Source organism: Gymnoscopelus microlampas, assembly GCF_963454915.1.
Source record: "Gymnoscopelus microlampas genome assembly, chromosome: 19".
NCBI classification, from domain to species: Eukaryota; Metazoa; Chordata; class Actinopteri; order Myctophiformes; family Myctophidae; genus Gymnoscopelus; species Gymnoscopelus microlampas.
The window spans coordinates 25005188-25026364 of record NC_139956.1 but is presented as its reverse complement, the minus strand read 5'-3'; the positions used below and the strand labels follow the sequence as shown (position 1 = coordinate 25026364).

At 42.0% G+C, this 21177-nt stretch overlaps 1 protein-coding gene across 1 annotated transcript in view; it reads left to right on the top strand.

Annotated features, from left to right (window-relative positions):
• LOC311034334 (pyruvate carboxylase, mitochondrial-like) overlaps positions 1 to 21177 on the top strand; it is a 454227-nt gene that overhangs the window by 219979 nt on the left and 213071 nt on the right. The window contains exon 12 of the mRNA XM_084042211.1: positions 8798 to 8980. Within this exon, the coding sequence (XP_083898337.1) occupies positions 8798 to 8980 (183 nt within the window). The remainder of the gene's footprint in view (positions 1 to 8797; positions 8981 to 21177) is intronic.

The window sequence follows — 21177 nt, the reverse complement described above, 5'->3', positions numbered from 1 at the left end:
TTTTTTTCCACCCTGAAAATGTTTTGAAGGTAATTTTTTATTATCTTTTTAATCGTATTAGCAGGCGATGATCAAGTTGGTGCCTTGCATGGTTTCCTCCACCATCGATGTGTGAATGGGTGAATGTGAAGTACATTGTAAAGCTTTCTGGAGAAAAGCGCTATATTAAGAGAGACTGAGGTAAACAGAGAGAGAGAGAAAGGCGGAATCAATAGCGTACTGTATGAATCAGGTGACGGTTCATAAGGTTATTGGGCTGAGCAGAGAACCAACCGTTGGATGAGGAAGAGATTTGTCAGAGTATCAACAGAGCGTGGTGTTATTGTAACATAATTGTGTTCACTCCGGGTCTAGCGGTCTGGATGAAGAGCTCTGCCATACTTGGAGGGTGTCATAGGTTAGATTCCATTTCTGCTGGGAAGTTGTGCTCGTGGGCGTGCATTCCGTGCCTGCTTGTATTTACAGGCAAAGCATGTGTGCGAGCCCTTAGGAGGTGGTATTACTATTGAGATAAAGGGATTTCTATTGGCGAAAGGGCCTTTCTGTGTGGAGTTTGCATGTTCTCCCCATGTTAGGTACCCATCCTGGTCACAATACTGCCTCCCCCCGTCATCAGCCGGGGAGCCTGATGGAGGGGAAAGGAACTGGTTGGAATAACGTGTTCCTTCCACGCGCTACGTCCAACCAGGGAAACTCTCCCCTGTCAGGTGATAAGAAGGTCAGTTGGCTCTCATGCATTGAAGGAGGCATGAGCTCGGCCCTGGCCTCCCTAGGTTGGCAGAGGGAGTGTAGTGCCCAGGATTACATAGACAATTGGCACTGGGTGTAAAAAATGGGGCTACAAAATCGTGGGATAAAAATGTAAAGAAAAAAAAAAAGAGATAATGGGATTTCTGCTGATCAATGAGATTGCATTGCAGAGCGATAGTGGTGATTCTAGATTCTGAGAGACGGGGAAACTGAGAGTCTGGTTCTCAGCTCCTGTAATTAGCTATTAGCTTCAGTGCCGAGAGAGAGCGGGGCCGCTCTCTGGCACAGTCCGTCTACTTGTAATGTCTTAAAGGTACGCAGACAGATAAAGAGAGAAGAGCGATCTTCTTGTTAGATGTGAACCCTGAGGTAAGAGGATTTGACACCTCGGCCTTAAATTATTAACAAGGCACTTGTCTTTTCACCTTGACTCATCTCTCTTTACTCGCTCTCTTTCTCTCTCTCTCTGTCTCTGTGTATGAGTGTGTGTGTGTGTGTGTGTGTGGGGGGTGGCTTGGGGCGGGTGTGGGGGGCAAATGAAAGGCACTCCCTCAGCTTTCTAGAGTGATATATTGGCAGCATACTCTTTTCATTTGCACATGCCCACCAGCTAAAATGAATACGTCCACATATACACTCATACGCATCATGAAGTGCATCCGGCGGCCATTAGCACATAACAGACATGTAAATAGGAATATGGTAATAGTGACACACGGGGCAGAAGCGCACACAGCCAGAGCCACGGTTCTGCACACCTCCGAGTTACAAATTGACCGCTCAGCGGAGCGTGTGTGGGCTGATGAGCGGTTCATGTACATGACATTTTATCCCGTCAAGACCGGGGACGCATCTGTGTGTCATTTTTTTTATTTCTTTGGGCTATTCAAAAATAGCAGATATACAAGCTCATAGCACGGCACCGAGTGCCGCGCTATGAGCTTGTAGATCTGCTATTTTTTTTTTATTGTGAAAATGTGTGCAAATCTTTGAATGAATATATATATAGACATTTTTTAACTCAAATCTTTGCTTCTGGGGGGGTCCCTGGAACAAAATATTTTGATATTCCGCGGCCAAATACATATCATTTTGGGGGTTCTTGACATGAAAAAAGTTTGTGAACCACAAATATTATAGCAACATAAGTTTTTTCAAAAAAACTGTTTAGAAGAGATTTGTAGAATCCCCCAGAAGCAAAGATGTGAGTTACAAATGTTCGCTTTAGAAACATATATATATTAAAATATTGTCACAAATGTTCATGATTTTTCTAAAAATAGCAGATCTACAAGCTGAATAGCCAAAGACATCTTAAAATGACACACAGATGCGTTCCCGGTCTAAATGGGTTATTTGACAAGGGGCCACACCGGAGTGATTCCCCATGTGTACACAGAGGGGATCAAATAATGACACTGGACAAAGCATTTTATGTGGTTTTCATATTCTCAACAAGGATTTGGGTAAAGTTCAATGCATTTGTAAGTAGTCCCTTGACACAAGCAACAGCATGGTGTGCAATACATGCAATGTGTTTTAGATGACACCCTGGGAAGACGAATGGTTTGTATTTGTGTATCCATGTTTGCCTCCATGCTCTTCTCCCTTCGTTATTTTGGCCATTTTCGAAAATAGCTGATCTACAAGCTATATATATGTAGCGATTAGACATTATTTTCTCTATTTAACGTACAAGAAAGTATATAGGGCTTGAGTGGTTAATTGGACCATGTCAAATGGTAAAGAGATAGTTCACCAAAAAAAGTACTTTTTATCGATTAGTCACTCCATGGAGAGTTGAATTCATGGATATTTTTTTGTTTTTGTCGCATTCCTAAGCCAATATTTTGATGACCAGCGGACTGGTTGGCAGCGGTTCCGGTAGGAGACACAAAGAAGACTCTTTGTGTCTCCTACCGGAACCAAAATTATTGGCTTACTAGGAATGCGACAAAAACTGATAGATATCCATGAATTCAAGTCTCCAAGGGTGACTAATCGCTAGAAAAAAGGTAATTTTGGGGGTGAACTATCCCTTTAACACGTTGATCGATTGTGTCTGATGCTTTTAGTCTTTTTCTGCATTCCATCCGCACATTTCCAACGAGCTCCCAGCTGTGTGCATGTACAAAGTACATAACAGTATGATTATGTTGCTGAAAATAAATCGCACTCAAGTCAACCCGATATGGATTTAACAAAAATGAAACGCGGGGATGTTAAATGCCGTATTTTCTGCTTTGGCACGATTACCAAAATTCCCCAAGGACGTGAGAAGACGTAGGCAGGCTGAGACTGAACAAAAGCGTGCAAATCAAGACCAGACGCGTGTTTAGGCTGTTTGACACCTGCACAGATGTTTGTTGGTTTTCCAGCTGTGGAAACACTTGGATTTCTGTGTACCTGTACTAGTGTGTGGATGAACAGGACGTGGAGCAAAGATAAAGAGGTGCTGGAAGAGGAGAGGAGGATGGGGAGAGAGGAGGAGATGAGCAGTGTTAATTTTGACGACGAAAACTATGACGAAAAATGTTTGTTGACTACTACGAAAAATAGTTAAAAACTAAATAAAAGCTAAGCTATGATGACTAAAACTATGACTTAATATATTGACAATTTCGTCAACAAATACAAACTAATATATTACAGAGGGACTTGTGGAGAAGAGATCCAGTAGAAGTAAGACACGTTGGCCCGGATTGCTGCCGTAGCGGGCCAGGCACCTAAGCCTAGTGTAGCCTTACAGCACGTCGCGGGTTCGACTCCCGAACCCGCGACGGCCTTTGTTTGTTACTCCCCATCTCTCCCCATTTCCTGTCAGCCTACTATCCTGTCACATAAAGGCATAAAAGACCAAAAATAAATCTTAAAAAAAAATAAAGAAGTGAGTCATTTTCTACAGATGGGCTATTTTCAGCACGCAGATATAAATCAGGCATTACAACGCCATCGTGGCTCACTACCAAGGGCTTTGTGTGAAGGAGGAGATGAGAGCAGATGAGATGCTGATGAGCGAGGCATCAGCATAATACCTGCTACAGTACATCGGCTCTCTACAAATCACGATAATTAGCCGTTTGGAACACACAACTCGCAAATGGTGGCCCATTCACACCTACTGTAGAAGAAATTAACGGACCAGGACAACATTGTGGAGGAAGCAGTTTGCCACAAAAGGCAGTGACCAGCTGGGGGGGCGGCAGTGGCCCAGAAGGTAGAGTGGCCATCATCGAGGACAGTGGTTCTCAACCAGTGGCCCGGGGACCACCAGTGGTCCTTCATGAGGGGGTTCCAGGTGGTCCCCAGCTAAATGTATCTGCGTGCTGAAAATAGGCAATCTGTAGAAAATGACTTGTCTCACTTATTTGTTTTAAAGATTTGTTTTTGAGCTTTTATGCCTAAATGATTGGTAACCAAATGGACCCTTATTAGATCTTTAACTCTTGAGAGCGTAAAATGAAACCAAATGGACCCTTACGGGTCCATTTGGTTTCATTTTACGCTCTCAAGAGTTAAATTATTGTTAAACATCTGCATTACTTAATTAAATAATTAGTATTTTGATCAACGTTTGCCTGTCATCTCCCCTATGGTTCCACATCAATACAGCATGGAATTGTGGACACAATCTTATCCAACGATAACAAAAATATTTTAAGTCTTGGGTCTGAGACTCTAAACCTCATCAAATGGTGGTCCGTGGCTCAAATGCTGAATAAATAATGGACCTTGATATGAAAAGGGTTGAAAACCACTGGGGTCCTGGTTTGATTTCCTTCTGGTTTAGCGTCATAAAGTGTCATTGAGCAAGACACAAATCCCTTTTGCTCTTGATGAGCAGGTTGGTGCCTTGCATGGTTGCCTCTTAGCCTGGCATTTGCCAGACTGATAACGTGGATTCACTCGCACGTTCCTCCTCAATGTGTGAGTGAATCCACGTTATCAGTCTGGCCAATGCCAGGCGAATGTGTGTGTGAATGGAATGTAACGCACTTTGTAAAACACTTTGGTAAAGGCGATATAGAAATGCAGACCATTTAGAATTTACCTGCTGTACTCTCATAAAGTGCCATATTGCTCCGGTCTTAGGGGGAATAAAAGTGGCCACCGCGTTGCCGTAAACAGATAAAACCACCACAGTATAAACCAGTGCAGTTCATAAAGTAGTGCTGTTATTTTAGATTGAAATGGCGGCCCAGATGAAACAGCATCTCAGTGGGCGATGACTTGGTAAAACAACACAGAAAGGCTGTTCAGGAGTAAACTGTGTGACATAATGAGTAATGACTGGCTTCGTCTGTTGTTTTGTTGTCCCTGTAGAGAAAACCAAGCTGTACTGTAACACATTCTTCAATCAGAGACTTCTTGGGGGAAACGCATAGCTGTGTCATTTTAGATGTTTAGCCATAACCATTATTTTATACTTTGGGATATTCAAAAATAGCATATCTACAAGTTCATGTAGATCTGCTATTTTCACAATGGAACGGAGTCAAACTAAATGTAATGCCTCAACTCCGACAACTCCAAGTGCTTGTCCGGGTGGGGGGATCCCCAGTTCACGTTATGTTGATTTTGGGGGGTCACGGCCTGAAAAGGTTGAGAACCACTGGAATACAGCAGCAGGGTTCTCTATGAGCCAGTCCCGCTTGGAAGTGGCTGATCTTTGACCTCCAGGTCAGTTGGAATCAAAGGCTCATGACAGACGTCCTGTGTGTTACAACCTGAAATTCAACGGCTTTGAATCCTTAAAGTGTACATCTCACAGTACAGGTGAAGAGACAGTCGGCGTGGACTCTTCACGATGTCTTCTCGTTTCCTACGTGTCTCATTAATATCTGTCTCTTACTTTGTATTCTCTGTCATGTGGAAGTTTTTTATGTAGCGCTTGAGTAATGTGCCATCATCTGCTATTGTTTGCGGATTACAATTGGATTTTGAGAATTCTCTTTGTAAGCAACAAGGCATTGTTGAATGCTGATTGTGCAGCATTGAGGATTTAAATGGATTGAACTGGAACGTTGTAATGGCTAGAAGGTAGACAAACAACATTGGGTGGATGTTGAAGTTAATGGGGAGGGTGATGGAGGATGGCAGTATTCATATTTCCTCATTCACCACCTTGACAGAACAGCTTTAAAGGGAATTGAGCTTAATATGTTTACCTGACGCCGTTGTTGCCGTTTCATTGTGTACTAATGTCACTTAGCATAAAAGAAAAGCATTCCTCTCAAAAACAAACGGTACTTTGGCATTAAATGTACCGTAAAGTACCGTAACTAAATTGAAACAAATTTTGTTTCAATTTAGTTTGAAGGCGTTTGTCGTTAGTTATACTCTACGTATTGCAATGTAATTGAATTAATCTGCAGATGTAGTCCTGATTTATGTTCAATTCCATTTGTCCAAGTTTCTCACGCCAAGTCACCCTTCCGTAACACAATTGGTTCTCTGCACATAATGCAGTTTTCTGAGCAAATCTGCTGTACAAATGGATTTTCCTGATCTCTGCTAAGCCAACGTGTCAAACCTTTGTCAAAGACGGAGACAGTTTTACAAAAAATCTATGTAGATACAATAATGAGTTGAATTAGCACACAAATAGTGATGGGGTTTGACTAACTAGACTATAGCTGTAGCCAGAAATCACCCGATTTCATCATCTGGAAAATATTCTGGGTGAATAATGTCTGTAAAACAACCTTGTTGTAGTTGAGTATTTCTGTCAACTCTCTGCTGCACCCCCGATGGAGTTCCACACGCTGTAGGAAACTCTCCTCTCCATCCTTCTCTTCCTGCCAAGACTATTTGTTCATCGCTTGTGCTATCCCTACCAATTGGCACTTGGTTCTCTCCAGTCTGTGGAAACAAGACCAAAAAATGTATCTGCTGTAGATTAACCCATTGAATCTGGGAATGTGTCATTTTAAGATTTCTTTGGCTATTAAAAAATAGCAGATCTACAAGCTCGTAGCGCGGCACTAGGAGCTTGTAGATCTGCTATTTATGAAAAACCGTGAAAATGTGTGCAAATCTTTGAATATATATTTTTTAAAGTGAACTATTGTAAAATATTTTGTTCCAGGGACCCGCAGAAGCAAAGATTTGAGTTACAAATGTTCGCTTTTTAGATTTGCACACATTTTCACGATTTCTTTCAAAAATGGCAGATCTTCAAGCTCATAGCGCGGCACTTGTGTATCTGCTATTTTTGAAAAGCCAAAGAAATCTTAAGTGACGCAGATGTGTTCCCGGATTGAATGTGTTAATAAAAAAAATAGCCAGAATAACCCTCAAGATGGAGAAAACACACACACACACACACACACACACACACACACACACACACACACACACACACACACACACACACACACACACACACAGAGACACACAGACACAGACACACACACACACACACACACACACACACACACACACACACACACACACACACACACACACACACACAGCCCCAGGGATATCCAGATATAATAATTGGGGTTGTTTAGGGGAAGAGTTTCATGTAGAACCTGAGGCTGTATTTTGTGGGTTGGGGTTGATTATTAGAAACCCGTTTTTTATAATGAAATGCCTCATTTATACCAATCTTCTCTATTCCCTTCAAATACAGACACAGACACAAACACATGGATGTGATGTGACTACTGCATGCATCCATGGGCTCTGTAAACAGATCTCACCACACATGCCATGTAATCCTCATGGATTAAAGTTCTCAGTCGCCACGATTGATTTCAGTCATTTGGATTCCATTACAAGCCAGCATGTCGTCTCTGAAAGCATGTCGCACACCGACATGAGCGGATCTACAAGCTCACAACAATGCGACGTGTTGTGATCTTGTAGATCGGCTATATTTTAGGCCATTAGTTAATGTAACCCTTTAAGACCTGAGGCGATTCTTAAAACATTTCTAAATCCAGACAGTTTTTGGAAAAAACAAAAACAAAAAAATGTTTCAAGATTTTTCAAAAATAGCTGATCTACAAGCTCATAGCGCGGCACTCGGTGCCGCGCTATGAGCTTGTATATCTGCTATTTTTGAATAGCCAAAGAAATCTAAAGTGACACAGATGCGTTCCAGGTATTAATGGGTTAAGATTGATTTGAAGTGGTCCAACCAGCAATAGAATACTGTACATGTTTAGAAGCATCTTCCATGAACACGAATGGTCGCAGACATTTCAAAAAAGCAAAGGTCAAATCCTCAATCTGTGATTTCTTCAACTGGTTGGCTGTATGTGGAACAGCAGCAGCACAGGTTTAGAACCATAATACCTCAACATCATTACATTTTCAGTCATAAGATTTTGCCTTGTTCCATGCATCCTACACTCAATTAACCCATTTAGACTGTGAAATAATCTGTGTCATTTTAGATTTCTTCCTATCTACAAATTCTGTGGGGTCCCTGGAACAAAACATTTTCAGATGGGGGTCGGCGGCCAAACACATATCATTTTGGGGGTCCTTGACATGAAAAAGCGTAGAGTTTACTACTGAGAGAGTACTACTGATATTAACTCAGTGAGTGCCAGAATTGCCAGAATTATTTCAGAATGATGTTGTCCCAGTGCCAGAGTTTTTTTCTAAGTAAAAAAAAAGTGCTTAGGAAGCGAGATACAGCCTTTTGTGAGTTAAACAAGGAGTGGATGGAGCTGCAAATCTTCAGATGATGATATCTTGGGTTCTGAACATGTTTTTCAAAAAAACACTATTTTTACTATTTTTTCAAAAACACGTCAAACACGTCATTGGCACGCTGAGCCATAGCGGTAAAAACACGTGAAACACGTTAATGGCACTCAATGAGTTAAAGGAACATACGTTTTTCAGAAAACTACAAACTACAAGCTCGTAGCGCGGCAACAAGCTTGTAGATCTGCAATTTTTGAATAGCCAAAGAAATCTTAAAATGACACGGATGCGTTCCCGGGTTGAATGTGTTAAGTCCATCTTGATGAAGTCTGTAATCCCTCTCTCTCTCTCTCTCTGTCTGTGTTCTGTCGTCTCTCTCCAGGTGTTCCGTAGCGGCGAGGGCATGGGCATCCGCCTGGACAGCGCCTCGGCCTTCCAGGGCGCCGTCATCTCCCCGCACTACGACTCCCTGCTGGTCAAGGTCATCGCCAGCGGCAAGGACCTGCAGATGGCGGCCAGCAAGATGAGCCGCTGTCTGGCCGAGTTCCGGATCCGAGGCGTCAAGGTAGGATATTTCATCTTCATGTTCTGAGCGAGTGTGTGTATGTGTGTGTGTGTGTGTGTGTGTGTGTGTAGCCTGGCATGGCCAGACTAATATCACTGCGTAGATATTGGTCTGGATTGTCTTGAGTGGAACCTGCGTTCTCAAGTGGCGGATTAAAAATCAACCCTGCCCCATATTTGCATACTGGTTCCTGATTGGTGCCCCACAACTTCGGGGGCAGCGAAATACAATCACAACCAAGCAGGGCCAGACTAATCTGTAGAGGGCCATTTTTTTTTTTGCACTGGTACAGTACATTCTTCTGGTTTCCAGGCTTGTTCGCGTGCAGAAGCTTGCTGCAACTATTGAGGTGTGTGTGTGTGTGTGTGTGTGTGTGTGTGTGTGTGTGTGTGTGTGTGTGTGTGTGTGTGTGTGTGTGTGTGTGTGTGTGTGTGTGTGTGTGTGTGTGTGTGTGTGTGTGTGTGTGTGTGTGTGTGTGTGTGTGTGTGTGTGTGTGTGTGCGTGCGTGCGTGCGTGCGCGCGCGCGCGCGTGCGTGCGTGTAAGTGGCAGCTGTGCTGAGGATGAGAGGGATTGGAGAAGACATTTAAAGGGTGATTCCAGGCTATTCAAACTAATCTGGCGCGGTTACATCCGTTTTGCTGTGTGTGTGTATATGTGTGTTGTATGAATATGTGCACAATGTGAATCTGAAGAGCCTGTTCGTCAAGTGGCAATTCCAGGCTGTTCTAGCCAATATGGTACGGTTAAAGCTGTCATGCTGTCAAGACTCTGCCTGTGTGTGTGTGTGTGTGTGTGTGTACGTGTGTGTGTGTGTGTGTGTGTGTGTGTGTGTATGTGCGTGTGTGCGTGCATGCATCTGTACAAGGAGGTTCCAGTAATGATACACTAAAGGCATCTATAATCCATTCGATATAACAGGATGCTCAGTGTTTTAACTAATCAATGACAGACTCCAGACGTCAATATCTAATCTGCGTGTGTGTGCATATGTGTGCTGGGAGCCACTTAGGGGATATATGTGGTATGTATAAGGTATACAGTATATGGTCCAATAAGAAAGATAGATGAATCAGGGTTGCAAAACTGTGTACACCCTTGATTAAATCAATTAATATTGTATTACTTAGTATGCCCCCCATTTCTCTTAAGTATTGCACTGACCCTTTTTAATAATAATAATAATAATAATAATAATAATAATTTCTGGCGTGTATACTGTTCCGTTCCTTGAAGATAACCTCCCTGACTGCCTTGATGCATGATGGAGAGTAAGCTGCTCAACTTGTCTCCCCCCACAGTGTTCTCAACAGGGTTGAGTTCAGGTGAAATGCTTGGCCATTGCAGCCCTTTCACCTTGTTGTTCCCTAAGAACGCAGCTGTGCCCTTGGAACAGGATGTTCAGTGTCATTGTCATGCAGAAAAAGCGCCCGACGACCAGATAGCCGAATTAGTCTGCGATGCCACCCTGGGCTGGGCGCAAAATGCCTCCCAGCCAGCCAGACTGTCTGTGCGTGGTGTGTGTCATTCCCTTGCTCTCTGTCTGCCTTCCCTGTCTGTCTTATGCTGTCACTATTGAAATAAAGCAGAAGTGCCGAAAATATTATCTTTAAAAAAAAAGAAAGAAAAGTGTCTGGCGGCACAGGGTTTGGATAGAGGGTAGAATCTTCTGTGAATTCATGATACCATCTCTGTAGTACAACTCCCGACACATTCAGCACTCATACGCTTTGCCCATATAAAATCTGTCATACCTCGCTGTGGGGAGTGAGGACCATCCACTGGATTCCCCAAAAAGTCCTTCGCCTTTTCTCTGAATGGGCCTTGGCCAGGGTCTGAATGGGCTGTTACTGGTGTGTTGGCTTCAGCAGTGGCATCCTGGAGAGTTGCTTACAGGATGACATGGAGATGAGATGCTCCAAGTTAGCTTTTATATAAGGGTGCAACAGTTCATCCAACTTTTCAACAGTGGTGGAAAAAAGTAGTCGAATGTTTTTACGTAAGTAAAAGTATCAATACTGCAATGCAGCAATACTCTGATACAAGTACAAGTCCGGTATTAAACATTGACTTGAGTAAAAGTACAAAAGTATTGACATACAAATGTACTTAAAGTACTCGTTATGCAGAACTTGTGAAAGTGTTTCACTAGTGAAATACTGTAGCCAATCTACAAGCTTGTGAGCTTGTAGATGTACTCTTTTCAAATAGCTGAAGTACATGGGGATAACGTGGTTAATACATGTTCTGAAATAATAATACAAATCTACAAAGTAACGAAAGTACAATATTTGCCTCTGAGATGAAGTGGAGTACAAGTAAAAGTACAGGACATTGAAAATAATCCGGTAAAGTAAAAAAAAGTACTTACATTTTTACTTAAGTACAGTACTTGAGCAAATGTACATGCTGTAGTTACTTTACACCTCTGACTGTTGTACAACGATTATTTACACACTAGGGGCTGCTCCTTGATGTGCCCACTCTGCAGGGCACTGCCCCCCCCCACTGTGTGACTCCTATTGGACAATTATAGCAAGCTGGTTAGCATGCTGACTCAGACAATGTAACAAAGCAAACCTCTGGGTTTCCATCGAGCTCTGGCGTGTGTTGACAGTCCATTTTATGGATGGCTGCACACTGTGCGAGAGCTGGAACACTATTGGTGTCAATAGATGAAAAAAAACAAAAAACACCATTCATTTGCCGCACATAAATTATGGAATTATTTCTCTGGCAGTAAGTATTAATGTACTATTATACTTGTGTGTGTGCTCTATTCAGCTTAGATTGATATTTGAAACCCACTGCCGTATTAACCCGTTAAGACCTGGAACTGTGTCATTTATAGATTTGAGCTAAAAAAAAAGCATTATTTCACACTTTGGGCTATTCAAAAATAGCAGATCTACAAGCTCATAGCGCGGCACCGAGTGCCGCGCTATGAGCTTGTAGATCTGCTATTTTTGAAAAATCGTGAAAATGTGTGCAAATCTTTGAATATATATATTTTTAAAGCGAATATATTTAACTCAAATCTTTGCTTCTGGGGGGTCCCTGGAAGAACATATTTTAAATATAAAAATATACAATTTTGGGAGTCCTTGACATGAAAAAGTTTGAGAACCGCTGATTTAGAAACATTCGTTTTTCAGAAAACTGTTGGGATTTAGGAGACATGTAGAACCGGCTTCAGGTCTTAAAGGGTTAAAATGGTACGGTGTTAACCACTTAAAGCCTACACAGTTATAGATACTTCATTGACCGGAGTCCCCCAGGGGCTCTATGCTACTAGGTCTGCTCTTTTTTCCCTCTACATCAGATCTCTTTGCCAAAAAAAATTTGGCCAAATGTTTGCCCCAGATTAATCCTATGGATTATTAACCTGTTAGTTTCCAGCACAACATCTGGATATGTAATTAGGTTTTGCACACAGTATGAAGGGCATTATGATGATTAACCCTTTAAGACCGCGAACGCATTTTAGATTTATTTGGCTATTGAAAAATGGCAGATATACAAGCTCTGAACTTACTAATGCTGTGTATGTTTGTACAGTACTACTGTATGCAGTACTTCCATCCACCCATAGGCTAATGCAGAAGTTAACTCATTCAAAGTCCATTGTAAACCGTTACCTGCGGGTTCCTCTGAAATGGTCACATTGAAATGATGAATAATATTATTACTAGACTGGCGCCCTAAGGGCTACCGGCCTAATCTGATATATAGATTGTTTTTATTAAGAAGAAGAAGGAAATGAACAAATGATTTGCATAGCAGTTCATACATATCATTCAAAGTGATGAAAAAAGTGGTCGTTACAAAAGAGAACGTTAGATAAATACATCATTGACATGGTTCACATGGTTCAGTGCTCTAGGCTAGATCTTTTCAGCAGCTTTCAGCACATGCTCAACAGGGTCAGCAGGAGCGTGCTGAATGAGATGCTTCAGACACCTGTTGATGGACCAAATAGCTGTGGGATAAGTGCTTGCACTGTATGTCTGAGGGGACTAGCTCTGAGAGTGTCTCAAGGCAACCTGCCTCTTTGTTGAAATGTACTGTAAACCCCTTTAGCCTTCAATACACTGTGGATCTACAGATACAAAGGAATTGCATTCTCCAGCTTAATAATGTGCAGACATCTCTGTGGTTGTCAAAGAGTGTTCTTGAGGAAGACATGTAAAGCCCTTGAATGCAAAAAAATATAATTATACATAATAATAATAATAATAATAATAAATGCGTCATGTCACTGAGATTATCACGCACAGCAGCCATATTGGAAAGAAATTGGGCCTCTTCTTACTTCCCTCACAGGTGTTACCAATGATACTAATGAAGGCTCTGTTCCATTCTGGTGAGGGTGCTGATATCGTGCATGTTGGCTCACTAGAAACACTCCATTTTGGTTCCCAAATGGCCCCTTATGGTGGGTGTGTAACTCTCAGAGTTATGGGGGTACTTGGAAATAAGACAACCACTATGCCACACTCAATGGAACAGAGCCTTAATTAGTATCATTGGTGAAGGAAGTAAGGAAGGGGCCCAATTCATTCCCAATATGGCTGCTGTGCATAGAGCCTATTGCGCTGTTCATGTCCCCGATATACTGTAGCCCCATAACACTCAACAGATATACTGTAGCCCCATAACACTCAACAGACATACTGTAGCCCCATAACACTCAACAGATACTTCATACTGTAGCCCCATAACACTCAACAGATATACTGTAGCCCCATAACACTCAACAGATATACTGTAGCCCCATAACACTCAACAGATATACTGTAGCCCCATAACACTCAACAGATATACTGTAGCCCCATAACACTCAACAGATATACTGTAGCCCCATAACACTCAACAGATATACTGTAGCCCCATAACACTCAACAGACATACTGTAGCCCCATAACACTCAACAGATACTTCATACTGTAGCCCCATAACACTCAACAGATATACTGTAGCCCCATAACACTCAACAGATATGCTGTGGCCCCATAACACTCAACAGATACTTTATACTGTAGCCCCATAACACTCAACAGATATACTGTAGCCCCATAACACTCAACAGATATACTGTAGCCCCATAACACTCAACAGATATGCTGTGGCCCCATAACACTCAACAGATACTTTATACTGTAGCCCCATAACACTCAACAGATATACTGTAGCCCCATAACACTCAACAGATATGCTGTAGCCCCATAACACTCAACAGATATACCGTAGCCCCATAACACTCAACAGATACTTTATACTGTAGCCCCATAACACTCAACAGATATACTGTAGCCCCATAACACTCAACAGATATACTGTAGCCCCATAACACTCAACAGATATACTGTAGCCCCATAACACTCAACAGATATACTGTAGCCCCATAACACTCAACAGATATACCGTAGCCCCATAACACTCAACAGATATACTGTAGCCCCATAACACTCAACAGATATACTGTAGCCCCATAACACTCAACAGATATACTGTAGCCCCATAACACTCAACAGATATACCGTAGCCCCATAACACTCAACAGATATACCGTAGCCCCATAACACTCAACAGATATACTGTAGCCCCATAACACTCAACAGATATACTGTAGCCCCATAACACTCAACAGATATACTGTAGCCCCATAACACTCAACAGATATACCGTAGCCCCATAACACTCAACAGATATACTGTAGCCCCATAACACTCAACAGATATACCGTAGCCCCATAACACTCAACAGATATACTGTAGCCCCATAACACTCAACAGATATACTGTAGCCCCATAACACTCAACAGATATACCGTAGCCCCATAACACTCAACAGAAATACCGTAGCCCCATAACACTCAACAGATATACCGTAGCCCCATAACACTCAACAGATATGCCGTAGCCCCATAACACTCAACAGAAATACCGTAGCCCCATAACACTCAACAGATATGCTGTAGCCCCATAACACTCAACAGATATGCTGTAGCCCCATAACACTCAACAGATATACTGTAGCCCCATAACACTCAACAGATATACTGTAGCCCCATAACACTCAACAGATACTTTATACTGTAGCCCCATAACACTCAACAGATATACCGTAGCCCCATAACACTCAACAGATATACTGTAGCCCCATAACACTCAACAGATATGCTGTGGCCCCATAACACTCAACAGATATACTGTAGCCCCATAACACTCAACAGATATACTGTAGCCCCATAACACTCAACAGATATGCTGTGGCCCCATAACACTCAACAGAAATACCGTAGCCCCATAACACTCAACAGAAATACCGTAGCCCCATAACACTCAACAGATATACCGTAGCCCCATAACACTCAACAGATATGCCGTAGCCCCATAACACTCAACAGAAATACCGTAGCCCCATAACACTCAACAGATATACCGTAGCCCCATAACACTCAACAGATATGCTGTAGCCCCATAACACTCAACAGATATACCGTAGCCCCATAACACTCAACAGATATACCGTAGCCCCATAACACTCAACAGATATACTGTAGCCCCATAACACTCAACAGATATACTGTAGCCCCATAACACTCAACAGATATACCGTAGCCCCATAACACTCAACAGATATACCGTAGCCCCATAACACTCAACAGATATACCGTAGCCCCATAACACTCAACAGATATACCGTAGCCCCATAACACTCAACAGATATACCGTAGCCCCATAACACTCAACAGATATACCGTAGCCCCATAACACTCAACAGATATACCGTAGCCCCATAACACTCAACAGATATACTGTAGCCCCGTAACATTCAACAGCAACGTTCTGTTTTCACATAACTTTTCTTTTAGATGACATTAAGTAAAACACGGCCACCTTACAGATATTAAATGGAACTGGCAAGTCCCATTTGGGCTTAAATGGTAATCCTTGAAAGCCACAATATTATTCATGATGTTATGTATTATAAAAGTTTTCCGCTGTGCAGATGCGTTTTGTAAATTGCGATATGTATGAGCCGTTGTTCAAGGAGGAGGACAATAGGATGCTCAGATACAGTATTTATTTGTGCCAACAAAATGCCTGCGGGCTTCTATTGTGCAGCGGAAAGAACTGAACGACGGCGGCATTACATGAGCAACATTCATTTGGCAGGTGCTTAACGTTAGAGAGTAACAGCGGTGGTTTTTAATTTAACTGTTGCATTGTGTGTGTGTGCGTGTGTGCGCCGCTTATTTGTTTTGTTGAGTATGAAGTGTTTGTCCTTCCTTTGTTAACCTGTTAAAACCGGGAAAGCGTCCTTGTCATTTTACGATTTTAGCGTTGGCTATCAAAAACAAATTAGCCGATACACAAGCTCATAGCGTGTCACTGTGTGTCGTGCTATGAGCTTGTAGATCTGCTGTTTTTGAAAAATTGTGATTTTTTTTTAAGGGAACATTTGTAACTGAAATCTTTGCTTCTGGGGGTGCCTGGACCAAAATATTTTGAGATGGGGGTCTGTGGCTAAATATGTATAACGTTGGGAATCCTTGACATGAAAAGGTTTGAGAACCACTGATAAAGCAACATACGTTCTTCAGCATATTAGGATTTAGAAGGCATTTGTAGAATTTGCTTCAAGTCTTAATGGGTTAATGGCACTCTGATTTGACTAGCTTTAGCCGAACTCATACACTGCAAATAAGCAAGATACTGCTTTGAGAGAGTGGGTGTTTGGTCCGATTTACAGAAACTTGCCACAATGGTTGAGGTTAACACACAGTCCACCTGGAAGTACACTGATTGTGCATATTTTACTGGATACCGCACCAGAGCACTGTCTCTTAAGGGTACAAGGACAACCATTTGTTTTGTAAAACAGCAGTTTCCTTTTAGGAGACCAACAACCTATGATAGCTGGGCCTTCGGAACTAACAAGCTACTGTACAATGAGGAACTCAGTGTATCGATGTTGTACAGGCTTGAAGTTCATGTTCTGTCCTCTGTGCCACTGGTAGTTCTATAGAAATGTATTGAAGCATTGACACACTGTGTAAGTACTATTCACACAGGAAAACGGAGTGGGCCTTGAACATATAAGACACATGTATTTGCAATGTGACTACGCTATATATATTATATCACAATTATGTGTAATATGTCTTTTTAATTGTTCATCATGAATTTTTATTCAGAAGTGAAAGTGGTGAGAAAATCCAGTTCCCACTTGAGTGTGTGACAACAGCTAATTCCAAAATGTAATTTTTTCAGGAAATGACAAAAACAAAACAAAAAGTGGAGTTACGAGGTTTTGTTCATCATTGATAAGAACAACTAAATGGACCTCCAAGCTCTCAATGAGGTTGGAGGTCAAAAGGGGGTGGAGCCTGGAGTCAGCAAAAACTCCACCCCCCTTTGGTGGACTTAGCAGAACGTTTGAGGATCCAATGGAGTTAGCTGGTTTTGTCAGAAGCGCTTTTTAATACTTTTCATTGGTTCAATATTTTTTTAATCAACACACAGACGTAAAGGGTGTTCAATAGCACTGATTTATGGAAACAAATGCAAAAGCGGAAACATTGAGTTAGCTGGTTTCTGCCGGACAGTAACGATAATGCATATTGTAATTGTGTAATTCTAAACTTCAAAATATCTTGTCTTTGGCTGAAATAAGTCTCTTCCATTGCCATTAGCAGTTCGGTGATAACCCTCACAGTTAGCGTTCCTATCTCTGAACCCAGGAAACCGTATGGGGGACGGTATGTGTGTACTGTGTGCGCGTGAGTGCAATGCACACGCAACTCAACAGACGAGCGCAGCCAAATGACCGTTGAGGAATGCTGACGGGGGAAGTTGTTGGTCGGATTCTTGGTCCTGTGATCCAGGGCCGGTGGCCTTTGAGAAGGTGATTAGTGGCTGTGTAAGAATGCCTCCCATAAGATTCCGTAGCCCTTGCCACAGGAGCCAGGGCCTTATTAGAGGTCCCTCTGCTCACACTGAGATATGGTTGCAGCAGGCTGCATCATGTTGCATCTCCTGAAGAAAATGCACCTTTTTCTATTTAACCCATTCAATCCGGGAATGCATGTGTCACTTTAGTTTTTTTGTTGTTGCTATAACCATTATTTTATACGTTGGGCTATTCAAAAATAGCAAATCTACAAGTTCATAGCGCGGCACCGAGTGCCGCGCTATGAACTTGTAGATCTGCTATTTACGTATTTTTTAATGATGAAAGAATTGTGAATATATATATTATTATTTAAAGCGAACATTTTTAACTCAAATCTTTGCTTCTGGGGATTCCGTTTTTTGAAAATAATGTTGCTATAATAATATCAGTGTTTCTCAAACTTTTTTCATGTCAAGGACCCCCAAAATGATATGCATTTGTCCGCGGGGCAAAGATTTGAGTTAAAAAATGTATATATTCAAAGATTTGCACACATTTTCACGATTTTTCTAAAATGGCAGATCTACAAGCTCATAGCGTGGCACTCGGTGCCGCGCTTTGAGCTTGTATGTCTGCTATATTTGAATAGCCCAAAGACATCTAAAATGACACGGATGCATTTCCCGGATTGAATGGCTTAACCCATTAAGACCTGGAACTGTCTCATTTTTAGATTTGAGCTAAAAAAGCATTATTTTACACTTTGGGCTATTCAAAAATAGCAGATATACAAGCTCATAGCGCGGCACCGAGTGCCGCGCTATGAGCTTGTAGATCTGCTATTTTTGAAAAATCGTGAAAATGTGTGCAAATCTTTGAAATAAATATATTTTTTAAAGCGAACATTTTTAACTCAAATCTTTGTTTCTGGGGGGTCCCTGGAACAAAATATTTTTATGGGGGTCCACGGCCAAATACATAATATTCTGGGGGTCCTTGACATGAAAAAGTTTGAGCACCGCTGATATAGAAACATACGTTTTTCAGAAAACTGTTGGGATTTAGGAGACATGTAGAATCGGCTTCAGGTCTCAATGGCTTAAACAATGCCACGCTCACCTTGAGAGAGTGACACGCACATATTTACTCGAGGCTATCTGGGTGCTCCACTACATGCACTGTCCAGCTGGGTTGGAAAAGTAGCCGGCTGGGTGAACGTACCTGCATATGTGTGGGGGGGGGGGGGGGGGGTAGATGGTGCAGTAAAATGGTCTATCACACATTTTATCGCTCTATCCTTGACATTTACATCCTTGAGCAGCTTTCTCCAGATGAAAAGCCTCTTTTGCTTTACATAGGACTCCCCAGGGCAAATGCAGGCCTTTTAGGCTTATATAAAAGACATATTTTCAATAAGTCGATTGACAACATGAAGTTAAAATGTAGTTAAAGCTTGTTTGATATTTACATCGTGTCATTTTTTGACTTTGCACACACATTACCACTAAGCCAATTAAGGAAGGATCTCCATACCAAATTGTTCAAATCTCTTCATGGTGGCGCTACAACAGCCCACTTCACGTTTTGGCCTATAACTCTTGAACCATAGGTCGTAAAATCAACATCTTTTTTCCCCCTGGATCCCTTGGATCGTGACGCAACTTAAAGGCCCTGTTTGTGCCAGGTAACATTTTCGGCCATAGTGTGTTTTCTTCAAAACGCACTTTTTGCTGCTAGTCCTACAGATTTTGTCCAAAACTCACACAAATCGGGCGTGTGATCTCTCTGGGTGTGGTCATGTGATCAAGATGTATGAGTTAGATTTTTCAGATCGCATTCGAAGTGGCTTTGACCGAAGTTTGCCTGGGTAGGCAACCCGGCCTGACAGAGTCCTATGCTCCGAGGAGCACACTTTTCTGTTTTATAACATTTTTCATTTATGATCTTCCAGTGTGTTGGTAAAGCTTGCCCACAAAATAACAAGACACGATATCTTTAAATATTGTATTGTATTATAGACATGTAGCGTTTCAGACCATGCATGACAAATTTAAAAATAACATGTTTTGGTTAATTCAGTGATTGAACGTGAAAGCATTCTGACAGCAAGGTATAATGTCTGCACTGTGAGCGGGCTTCAGGGGGTTGTCAAGCTTATTTGACCTATGCAGTTAATTAAAGTTTTCACTGTGCCAGCTGTATTATCTAGGAAACTATTTATCCAATGAGGACAGATACTGGACTCTGAGAGTGTACAAATGGAACCAAATGGACCCTAACGGGTCCATTTGGTTCCATTTGTACACTCTCAGAGTTACATTGACATAGATTTTACAATGTAAATTGCGGTCCAAGTGATAGAAAGGCCATTAAATGGGGGTCTGTAGCCCTAATGTATGTCAAACTGGGGGTCCTTGAAATTAAAATGGTTGAGAATCACTGCTAGAGCCGTAAAAAAATCTTCTCTTATGGGGGTCCCTGGCATATCTTTGAAATGGGGGTCCGCGGTCTAATAAGTGTCAATTTGGGGGTCCTTGACATGAAAAAGTTTGAGAACCACTGTACTAATCAACTCAGGTGTGGAAACAAATTATAAAGCCATTTGGACTTGGTCAGTTGCGGTTGTCCAGATAGTGACAGTGTATCTTTTGTTTTCGGGACAAATGCTCCACACAGTTACATGCAAGGCTCCTTATAGCACCATTGGCATAAGGAAACGTGCAGCAATCAGAAAGGAGAAGCATCTTGCAAAAAAAGAAAAAGAAAAGGTCTGACTATCTATAGCCAGCAAGCCGGCGATTGTGGAACAAACTGGTTTATCGGAAGAGCTTTGAATCAAGGTTTTGCAGACTTGCACAGGCATGGGATGGAGAGCACGGTTGGCCATTTTTAAGATGCAGTCAGTGTGTATTTTTTTGTCACACGATGGCTGGCTGCTTTCTTATGATGCGTGTTATTATGTTTGGCTTTTCAGAAAGTTCTGCTTAGCTCTGCGTATCTGCGGCTTCTCTGTGTGTGTGGGGGTGTGTGGGGGTGTGTGTGTGTGTGTGTGTTTGTTTGTGTGTCTTGATGTGCCAGCATATGTGTAGCCTTGTTAAGAGTTTCTGAATAGGATTAGGGAATTCAATGAATATCAGACAATAGTGTGTATGTTAAAGGTGAGTGAGCGACCAAATAAATGCATGCCAATGGAGTTTCGATTTTGCACGCACGCACGTATGCACACGCACGCACGCACACACACACACACACACACACACACACACACACACACACACACACACACACACACACACAC